The sequence below is a fragment of the Sphaerulina musiva genome (genome assembly GCF_000320565.1).
Source record: "Sphaerulina musiva SO2202 unplaced genomic scaffold SEPMUscaffold_7, whole genome shotgun sequence".
NCBI lineage: Eukaryota > Fungi > Ascomycota > Dothideomycetes > Mycosphaerellales > Mycosphaerellaceae > Sphaerulina > Sphaerulina musiva.
The window spans coordinates 1,164,798-1,175,373 of NW_016017389.1; the positions used below are offsets into that span (position 1 = coordinate 1,164,798).

Sequence of the window (10,576 nt, forward strand, 5' to 3'; positions counted from 1 at the left end):
AACGCCTAGGGTGTTTCACTTGCAGAGAGATCTATCATATTAATCTCGTCGTTCGACTTCGGCATTTATATTGCAACAGCAGTGAGCACGGGCACAGTTGGCTAATCGATCCATGCCTTGGCGTACCTCGGCCCCACATCATAAAGTCTGATCAAGGTATCCTAGCACATTGGCATATCGTTCCCCATTCGAGTGCTGCTCGTGGTCTACGATATAATGTAGAGCTTGCACCCACATACAGCAGCAACAATTGACTCCAACTCATTGATCCGTCCTCGTCATCCATCATGGCATTCATGCGATATCTGACAGTGGTACCACTCGCTGGCCTTGTGGTTGTTGCCCATTTGGCCCTCCAGAAGCAATTTGAACAGAATGGTTTATGGTCGCTGGATAGCATCAAAGTGTACAAGAATCGAACCCTTCCCAACACCAATCTTCCCATCAAGCTACCTTCGACAGGTTCGGAAACTCTGGATAACTACTTTGCCTTTATGACTGCTTTCTTCTGGACAAGCTTCGACCCTCGCAATGTGCGAGCTCATCTTCAAGGTAATCACCTACTTGGCACGCTCTCGAGTATCTGGATTATTCAGCTTCTGGAGGCGCATGGGACTATGAGAACAGCATCCGCAGGAATGGTGTTCGCTACCTACTTTCTCGAGGTCATGGGCGAGCTGTTGGGAATCGGCTTGTTCACACCCATCTGGTGCATAGTGCATCTCTTGCTGACTGCAGCACCTACCACGAAGGCCAATGTCAAGGTCACCAAGCTTTCAGCATCGAAGAGCAATATGAGAGCCCTGGGCTATGCGTTACTATTCGGCCATGTAGTGCCCACTCTGTTGATGTTGCAGCTTGATGCCGACGGGGATGGTCTATCGTCGAAGCAGTTCTGTAAGTGAAATAACAGTTCGAAGGCACTGCCTTTTTTCTCGTTGTTGCACAAAGCCTCGCACTCTCCTGGGTGGTGCTGACTACTACCTCTAGGGACGATTGCCCGGCTTTTTCACCCCCTCTTCCTCTTGGGAACTCTACAAGTCTTTAAGCCTGTTTTTGGAGGTGCATCGACTGTCAGTGAGCCGCCAGAGCGACTTCTCGCGACTAGACGTAAGCTCTATCAATTCAGCATATTGGCATCTGGGTTCTTCCATGTCACCTCGTTGGGTATGCTGCTGGCAGAGCGAATGTTCACGGGGTGGTTGAGGGAGGATGTGGTGAGCAATCTTCACATTGGAACAATGTTCATTCCGGCTCCTTTCTGGACTGGAGAGAAGATGACCTGGGAGACTGGTGTTGCTGTCTTCCTACAATGGGACTACACTTGTTCGTCTGCTGCAATCCTCCTCTGGGCTACCTCTCAATACCTGGAGGCGAGTTCATCAGTTGGCAAGAGCAAGGGAATCAGCTTGTTGGAGACAACTGGTCAGGCTCTTCTTCACGCGGTTCTGGCCGGGCCAGCTGCAGCTGCGGCTTTCTTGTTGCAAGAGCGTGACACGACTCTCGCGGCTGGATTTGTGGAGTCTAAATATGTGAAGCAACAGTAAGGAGTACCCAAGAAAGAGAAAGGGTGAGAGTGAGAGAGAGCGAGAGCGAGAGAGAGAGAGCGGCCTTGAACGGGTCCAGACACCGGGAGAAACCTCAAGCGGGTCTGTCGGGAGCCGAAATGGATCCACATCTCAAAAGTTTGGATTTCAGATAGGAGAAGAACCGCAACGTGAAAAAACATCTCAATAATAATACCTTGGATCTCTGCCACTACTGTACCATATTTTTTTTTTCTTCTCATGTACTTGTAAAATACTTATGGCGCCGGCGTTCCAGCATGTCTCGACTTTTTCATCCCGACCTTCACAGCCATCTTGCGCATGGGGGCTTCGTCCGAACCACCATTGAAAAGCTATATCAACTCGACTTCACACACCTGGGATCTATTGTTGCTGTCGCCGGAATCATACCTGCTGCATGGGTGTATATCCGCAGCGCGTGGAGAGAGACATCAGCATGGGTGCGACACTTTTTCATTGCTTCGGTGTCGATTCCCGCGCATGATCCCGTCAACAGAAGCGTCAGCACATGGCTCCACGAGCACGTTATTGAGCCTCGACGACTACGATTTCACATTGCGCGGACAGAGCCCGGTCGTACGTCAGATCCGGGCGCTGCGCTGAAGAAGAGTGCACCTGTGCAGTATTTGCCCCAATGGCAGAACATCTGGTTCCGGCATGAAGCGAAGATGTTTGCTGTCAGTCGAGATGGCTTCAGTTCTTCAAGCCGAGACTCGGACTATGATGGGTTCGGTGGAGGAGAGCTCTGTATCAGCTGTCTGGGCGTATCTTCCGAGCCTATCAAAAAGCTGATTGAGACGTGCCGCCTGGCAGCAGATCAACAAGCCCAATTCTACGTAATCATCTACTGCAGAGATCGCTATGGGATGAACTGGAAGCCTCGACTGCGAAGACCACTTCGCCGAATCGACACTGTGCACTTTGACGAGCGCGTGAAGAAAGCGCTCATGACAGATATCAAGACCTACCTCGACCCTCGGACACAAAAGCTCTATCAAAGTCGAAGCATGCCGTATCGGAGAGGATACCTGTTTTATGGTCCACCTGGTTCGGGAAAGTCTTCTCTGTCGACGGCAATAGCCTCCGAGTTCGGTCTCGATCTGTACGAGGTCAAAATTCCGAGCATCTCGAGCGACGCGGATCTCGAGCAAATGTTTTCAGAGGTGCCACCACGCTGCATAGTGCTTCTGGAAGACATCGACGCTGTATGGACTGGCCGTGAACGCCAGTTGCCTGATAGTGACGATGAGAGTAGCAATTCTTCCAGCTCGAATGTCACACTATCCGGCCTCCTCAACGTCCTTGATGGGGTGGGATCGCAGGAGGGTAGAATTGTGGTCATGACCACTAATAGGCTTGAGGAGCTCGATAGCGCCCTGATCAGGCCTGGTCGCGTGGATCTGAAAGTCCACCTTGGATTAATTTCGCAACAATCTGCGCGAGACATGTTCATTTCCATGTTCGCGCCCGACCTGTTGCACTGGGCACGTATCTCATCAGAGACGGTGGACACTCTCGAGGATCATGTATCGCTGGAACAGGTAAAGATACTCGCCGCGCAATTTTCCGAACAGATTCCGGAGGATACCTTCACGCCTTCGCAACTGCAAGGCTTCTTTCAACTGCACCTCAAAAGTGCGGTTCGTGCGACTTCCAGCATTGCAGCGTGGGTAAAGCAGCAGCGGTTGCCCGATTCGGAGAAAGAATTCGAAGTCTGCTAGGATGAGCAAGACCTTGTGTATATTACTGGTCGACGACCAACGCAGTTGCGGTATTGTCTACGGGAGTCCGAATCGAAAGCAGATGTCATCGCCATGCGCCAGCCGTTAGAGAGAACCACCATCGCACCTTCCCTGGCTGGCTGATATGCCTTGGCGTTGCTGCCATCGGTTCCAGTTCTCTGGTGGGATGCGGTATGATGCGAGGATAGTATTGTTGTGTGCCCAGGTACCTGTACCTACCTGTACCCTACTACCTCCTACCCACCACTTGCTATTGCATTTGCTGAGCGCTCCAGACCAGCTGTGGCGCACCTGTCCACACATGATCGAGAGCACGAAGTAATGAAGTAATAGAACTACCTCCTAGCTGCTGTTCGGCAGATGTGGGCCGGGGTGTTTCGCCTTGGAAAACCGAAAATGCCATGTATAACCGGGGGGGAAGAGACGAACCTGGAGGTTTACCGCCTCGAGACGGTTGACGGCAAACATCTCGTCGCGGGGGGCATATCGCCCGTCTCCAAGACTGGTGGACGGGTCATTGTTGGCCACAAGTAATGTACATCCAGAAGGCGAGACGGCATGTCCATGATGATCGCATTACCTCCACCAGACCGACCGACCGACGCGTTGTGGCGATACAAGGCCGGACGTCTCGATTTCGAGGTGGTTTAGAAGACGAAAGCGTTTCGATGGGCACGCGCGGGGCCCGATCAACGGGCTGGACCGTCAATCGCGAAGGCGCTAAGCCGCTCTGAGCGCGCGCACATCTGCATGTCATCAGAGATGGCAAACAAAAGACCTCCTACCGCGTGGCCTGGGAACCCTTCGTTTGCGCTTTTGATTCGAAGTCGGCAGACGGGGCGTCGGATGACGATGATCCTTGCTGATCCGGATATCGTGCGCTGCGCTGAAGCAGGGTAACACCAGTGCGGACGGAGAAGTCGATGACCACTGCTACCTCCGTAGGTTACTGGTGTGTTTCTTCAATACTTCTGACTGACCACCCCTTTGCAGGAGTATTCTATCCATCGCTTCACACGCCACTAGTGTGCGTCTCATCCACCAGCAGCAACACTCTCCCAAAGTCCGATCGCCACCCAGGACTGCTCTTATACTGATTACACCTGCGCATTGCGGACGACAACCTAGCCGACGACGTCATACCCTCCGCGAACACAAACACCACCACGATCACTCTGGCGCTGGCAAACCAGCGACGCCGAGACCTTGCTCCCTTTGCAGCGCGTTGCGGCAGATCCTCTGGGCGATATATGGAGCGGTGGAGTGGGAGTAGACTCAGCATATGAGTCCGCCAATAGCGACATCCTGGATACCTCTGACGAAACGCTGGCTGAAGACCAGCCTGGCGGTCTGGCCACTGCCACAGAAAAGAACTTGATGAGACACTATGGCGGGACAGAAGAGCAGACCGTACCCTCTGATGTTCTAGCTGTCCACGGGGAGGCCAGGCAGCTCGTGCGTTTGATACAATGTCCACAATGCTCAAAACCATTCCGGAACCCTGTCACACTGCCATGTGGGAATTCGCTATGCAAGGCGTGTCTGCCGGAATCGCACGAGAGAGAGCACATTTCATATCCAGACCTTCCCAGTCGAAGACGCGGAATCGAGTGTCCCTTCCCAGATTGCAATGCAGAACATCCGGCCTCGGACTGCAACGTCGATGTGGTCATGTCCAAAGTCATGGAATCGATCGCCGAAGTCGTTGCGAGGTACACGTCCGTCGTGGAGAACCAGCTCGTGTCGCCGGACAATGTCGCTCGCTACGATGAAGTGATGGGCTCGCAGCCAGAGTCTGAGAAAGCCAATGTTCAGGATATATCTGCGGGACGGTTGATTGCCACGTATCGACTTGCGGCCAAAGGACTTTTGGACATTCAGAGTGATTTGGTTTATCCCGACGACACGGAAGTTACAAGAGCAATGGATCTCAGCGTCGTGCACGATGTTCTAGAAGCAACTCAGAAAGAGGTCGATTGCCAAGTTTGCTACAATATCATGCTCGATCCTGTTACAACTTTTTGTGGACATACACTGTGTAGGAACTGTATGGCACGAGTCCTGGACCACTCTCAGCATTGCCCGGTCTGCCGTCGCAGTCTGGCCATTCCTCCATCGCTACAACGCCAACCCAGCAACAAAGCAATTGTCGAGCTGCTGGACGGCTGTTGGCATGATCTCATGGTGGCCAGAGCAGCTGATGTTGCATTGCAGGAGCGAGGCAGTGACGGTTCCACAGCTGTGCCGCTGTTTGTCTGCACACTGGGGTTCCCCAATCAGCCTACGTTCCTGAGAATCTTCGAGCCACGGTATCGGTTGATGCTCCGTCGTGCTATGGAGGGCAACAGGCAGTTTGGCATGTTGATGTACAACCGATACTCCGAGCCGCAAGGGGAACTCGGATCCGTGCACTTTTACCAGTATGGAACCATGCTGCACATCTTGCATTGTCAGGTACTTGCGGACGGCACGAGCTTAATCGAGCTGCGAGGTTTACATCGATTCCGAGTCAAGTCGCACGGGACGCTGGACGGGTACACAGTCGGTGAGGTCGAGCGCATCGACGATGTCAGTCTTGAGGAGGAGGAGCGGATTGAAGCCGAAGAGACGTCTTCGCCTTCGGTGGGTGACGAAGATACTGTTGCACAGATCAGCGCAATGTCAACACAAGCGCTTCACTCGCTCGGCAGGGAGTTCATTGTGAAGATGCAGGCTAGGAGCGCCAACTGGTTGCAGCAGAGGGTACTGGATATACATGGACAACCCCCTGATGACGCCTCTCTTTTTCCGTACTGGTTCGCGAGCGTACTTCCAATCAGTGAAGAAGAGAAGTACAAGCTATTAGGCACTCGGACAGTGCGAGAACGGTTGAAAATAACCGCAACCTGGATCCGAAGGATTGAATCACAGAGATGGTGAGTCTACACTCTCTCCTTATCGATGAGCCACCTGCTCATGCGCGCTGTCTCGAAAGATGGCACTGACCGTCTGCGCTAGGCGCTCCGACGAAGACAACCACGACTGACAATGGTCAGGTACCAAACCAATTCTTGTCGCGTCTTATGACTAGCCGCGGCACGATTCCTGGGACCAACACTACTGCTTCTTGTAGCGATTTGTTTGCACTGGATACGACCTGAACAGCCATGAAACCCTCAACCCTTACTGATACCCCATGGTCCACTGGTCGTTGATGCATATGAGTGATGCTGGCGGCAGGGCGCTGACGCATAGAGTACTCGGAGGACGCGCAGATTGCATATGTTGGCGTTTTGTCATTCGGACTGTTTACGCCTTTTGAGCGAGCGATGGGCATGGTCAGGAATGCATCAAGGAAGGTCTTCGGCACAACGAGCACAATGGCCATCGATATAAATATCGTGAATTTGTCAATTTCCTACTTCTGATGATAGCGATCTCCCTAGCGGTACACGTAGGTACATGTACCTCGTGAACAAATCGCTCCCAAGCATTCACCTTCCACAGATCTCTCTGTGAGCATGATGATGGCACTCGATACTCGTGATAGGATCAGGGGCCACGCAGAGCCAAGAAATGTTCATGTTCGGATGTGTCGGTGAGGTGGTTCTCTCATTACAGACTAAGCAGGTGTAGCATCGCGATGGTGCGTGACGTGGTGATAGTGGTGATTTGCGGGTGCCAGTCCTGCATGAAGGGAGATATCGTATCCGGCCACGTACCTGAATGCAGCTCTAGGAGAGGACAGCGGGCGAGACAAGCAGTCGGACGGAAGGGTCGAGAAGGAGGAGGAGGACGAAAAGTGTAAGAGCTAAAGGCGAGGATGCATGCCGCGTGGACGTTTGGCGATATGAGTGGTGGACATCAGGTATTGGAGAGCCAACCCGAGCGCAGGGATACGCGCCGGGGGACACTGGGGACTTGGCGTCCTGAGGCCATTCCTGCTTGGCTGCTCTTGTCGTTCAGCCACCGCGAGGAGCTTGGGAGCATACTCGGTCGGAGCCATTCGTTACGCGCTCAAGCCGTTCTTGTGGCTTCTCCGCGCTGCGCTGTCTACTGCTACCTATGTATTGGGCAGGCTGTTATTATGTGTGCGTGAGTCCCACTCCCATCTCTTCTGTCGGTTGCTATCTTCGACTCTTTGCGACATAGTGCCGTCGATCTCCAGTGATACTATGCCATATGTGTGACCCGCCCACGATCGGTCCAACAGTACCTCGAGCTTCAGGACGGGGGTCAACCAGACCGCGGCACACGAGAAACCACAGTCTCGTACGCCGTATAGAGAGAGTGTGTGTGAGAGAGAGAAAGAGGGAGGAGATACATACAAGTTGGGCGACATGTCGCTCAAGCAAGAGATAGAAACCTGGGTTGCTGCGCTGGCCGCATATGATCACAACGAGTTCGACAGTGCCATCAAGTGCTTTGAACAGATATCAGACACGTCGAAGATCCTCTTCAATTGTGGTGTGATCCATGCCACCCTCGGGGAGCATGGAAGGGCTGTGGAGTGTTACCAACGCGCTGTACAGCTCGACCAGTACCTCGCCATTGCCTACTTCCAGCAAGGAGTGAGCAACTTTCTGATGGGCGACTTTGAGGAAGCGCTGGCCAACTTCAACGATACCCTGCTCTACCTCCGCGGCAACAACAACATCGACTACGAGCAACTGGGCTTGAAGTTCAAGCTCTACTCGTGCGAAGTCTTATTCAATCGCGGACTATGCTATATCTACCTGCAACAGAAAGATGTCGGCATGCAAGACCTGATCTTTGCAACCAGGGAGAAGATGGTACCGGATCATGACGTGATCGACGAGGCCATTCGTGAGCAGGCCGAAGGATACACTGTATTCTCCATTCCCGTGGGCGTGGTTTATCGGCCGAATGAAGCAAAGGTCAAGAATCTGAAGGCGAAGGATTATCTCGGCAGAGCCCGGCTTGTGGCTGCGCAAGAATACCAAAACTCCAACCCTCGGCGAGCGGCCGCGCTTGCTGCCGCAGGAGTGGACGACCGACCAGGCGAGAAGTTATCCTATGCCGCTCTGAACCTCGTGAGACCAGATCTGCGAAGTAGAGCACACCGCCAGCAGTCCGAGCCACCACTTCGTAGAGACGTGTTTCCACCCACTCCGCCACCGGAAGTCGAAAGACCAGACTCGGCACATGGCAGCACCCCCCGACGCAAGTCCACCGAAAGCACCAGTTCCGAGCGATCCAATCTGCAAGCTGCGCGACCAGCAGCCAAAGCCTTGCGGCTGGAGCTCGGCGTGGCAGCTTTCGAGCAACAGAAGTCGCCAGAGAAGCAAAGATCAGCACCGCGGCGAGCAGAGTCAGAACGTCCACCGATGCGTCGCGAGTATTCTGACGCTTCGGCACGATCGAGTGATGGCAAGCGACGAGATCGTGAACACCGATCCAGCTATCGCGATGGCCCGGAAGTGCGGGTCGAGGAAGACCCGATTGAAGCATACAGCGAACAGGCAATGCAACAGCAGACGTCCTCCCATCAGCGCACGAGATCCAGTGTCCAGCGTAACCAGCCTATTCCGATTGCAGAGGTCGAAGAGAACGATCAAGGGTGGAATACTACTACTGATTCTCCCTTGGCCTTTGAAATTATCGCCCCCAGACCCACGCATCAACGACAGCAATCTCACTCTCGCCGCGCCCCGGAACTTCGCAAGATACGATTCAAAGTGCATGCGGAAGATATGCGATATGTGATGACCACACCGACCGTGACATTTAATCAATTGTGCGAGCAGATTCAGAAGAAATTCGGGTTTCAGGACCCCTTCAAACTCAAGATCAAGGACGAGGAGGGTGATCTCGTCACCATGGCGGACTCGGATGATCTCGACATGGCCATCAGTATATGCAGAGCTGCTGCAGCTCAGGACATGGCCGACATGGGGAAAATGGAGGTCTTTGTTCAGCAGACGTAAAAGACAATGTAATAATGAGATATATACCCACACCATCCACTTCAGTTCTTGATAGTTTCATTGCCAAGTAGTAATGTACCTTATTCGCGCATCATCATCCATATATGTCATCTTGTATAGCACTCAAGGTAGACAGAAAGTACATCTACTTAGTATATATATTACATCCCAATTACTTTCAACGATCAGGCCTACATGATACGAACTAGCCTTTCCACTTTCCGGGACAACGACAGGTAAAGTAGGTTACAGGTAGGTACAGGTATATACCTAGAACCAACCTCGCAGAAAAGGAAAACAAAATCAGGTACATAGCATTTCCGTCTGTCGTTCAAGCAACTATTTCTACCTTCTACCTTCTAGGTACAAGGGGAAATAATAATCTAACTTTGGGCTGTCTAGGCAGATATAGGCAAGGAGGTAAGTATTAGATCAGGGTCCTGTTTAGGTCGTAAGGTAAGGTAAGTGTATATATCTACCTGACCTGACCTATATAATATATCTGACCTAGGTAATAGTTTTAAGGTACATACATGTAGATTAGGCAGAAAGATTTTTGCTCGGTATAATCTAACTGATTTAATAGGAAGAAGAAGGCAAAGAAGAAAGAAGGAGGTATAGATAAGGTAGTAACAAAGTCTACTATCGGAATAAGGTACTATATCGTACCTTTCTTCTTTTCCTTATACATATTTACTATATGTCTTCCTACAACTCGGAATGCTATAGGTAAGGTAGGTAGGCCTTCTAGCTGTTCTCGCTATCTTGCTCCTTTGCTCGTTGTGCGAGATACTATACTAACCTACCTATATAGTAGAGGTAAGGTAAGGTAAGGTAAGGTACGTAATTCGGACACGCGTCGTCGGCTTAAATCTTTTTTTGTTCATTCTTCTTATTATCGGATACTTGTTTATAATAAAACTCCGTGCTCGCATTGGTAGGACAGAGATATGTGGATATGTCATTTGATCAGAATGAGAAGTCACTGTTGGAGATAATAGGGAGAGGGACGAATCAATAAGAAAAGAGGGAGTTGGGAGATAGAGATGATTATCAAGCATATCTACCTGAGGTGATGCGTCCTGTGATCGACAGTATTTGATCGAAAGAGTCATCTAACCCTTCCCTTCCCTTCCCTCTCCAACGTTTTTTTTTTTTCGGGGCTAGTTGGTCAGTAGGTCAGGTCATTCGTTCCTCAACTATCCAGACCCTTTTCCTTTTTTGCTGATAAATAGATGCAGGTGGGTAAGGTAGTGGATACAGTACAGCTACATGTCATTCTGGATAATAGCCTACATGTCATTCTGTCTAGTAAGAAACAACGAATGACCGATGATGA

At 51.6% G+C, this 10,576-nt stretch overlaps 4 protein-coding genes across 4 annotated transcripts; all 4 read left to right on the forward strand.

Moving 5' to 3' along the window:
• Positions 1–247: 247 nt before the first annotated feature.
• SEPMUDRAFT_68872 (uncharacterized protein) lies at positions 248–1,547 on the forward strand (the record flags this gene model as incomplete). The annotated part of the gene is made up of 2 exons (XM_016909844.1): positions 248–897; positions 991–1,547. Exons 1-2 carry the CDS (start codon positions 288–290, stop codon positions 1,545–1,547), a joined length of 1,167 nt encoding a protein of 388 aa, XP_016759471.1. The 5' UTR covers positions 248–287.
• Positions 1,548–1,825: 278 nt separating this feature from the next.
• SEPMUDRAFT_118646 (P-loop containing nucleoside triphosphate hydrolase protein) lies at positions 1,826–3,289 on the forward strand (the record flags this gene model as incomplete). The annotated part of the gene is made up of 1 exon (XM_016901447.1): positions 1,826–3,289. The coding sequence occupies one exon, from the start codon at positions 1,826–1,828 to the stop codon at positions 3,287–3,289; it is 1,464 nt and encodes a 487-aa protein (XP_016759472.1).
• SEPMUDRAFT_150308 (uncharacterized protein) lies at positions 3,212–6,793 on the forward strand. The gene is made up of 3 exons (XM_016906081.1): positions 3,212–4,251; positions 4,304–6,225; positions 6,346–6,793. Exons 2-3 carry the CDS (start codon positions 4,688–4,690, stop codon positions 6,374–6,376), a joined length of 1,569 nt encoding a protein of 522 aa, XP_016759473.1. The 5' UTR covers positions 3,212–4,251; positions 4,304–4,687; the 3' UTR covers positions 6,377–6,793.
• Positions 6,794–7,362: 569 nt separating this feature from the next.
• On the forward strand, positions 7,363–9,420 carry SEPMUDRAFT_150310 (TPR-like protein). Its single transcript, XM_016906082.1, has one exon. It carries the CDS (start codon positions 7,630–7,632, stop codon positions 9,235–9,237), a length of 1,608 nt encoding a protein of 535 aa, XP_016759474.1. The 5' UTR covers positions 7,363–7,629; the 3' UTR covers positions 9,238–9,420.
• The last annotated feature ends 1,156 nt before the right edge of the window (positions 9,421–10,576 follow it).

What these genes read in the sequence shown, in the direction of transcription:
- SEPMUDRAFT_150308 (XM_016906081.1), top strand. Translation starts at nt 4,688, where the DNA reads ATGAGACACTATGGCGGGACAGAAGAGCAGACCGTACCCTCTGATGTT. An exon ending in AGGATTGAATCACAGAGATG is followed by an intron (nt 6,226 to 6,345) that starts GTGAGTCTACAC and finishes GACAATGGTCAG; the next exon opens with GTACCAAACCAATTCTTGTC.
- SEPMUDRAFT_150310 (XM_016906082.1), top strand. Translation starts at nt 7,630, where the DNA reads ATGTCGCTCAAGCAAGAGATAGAAACCTGGGTTGCTGCGCTGGCCGCA.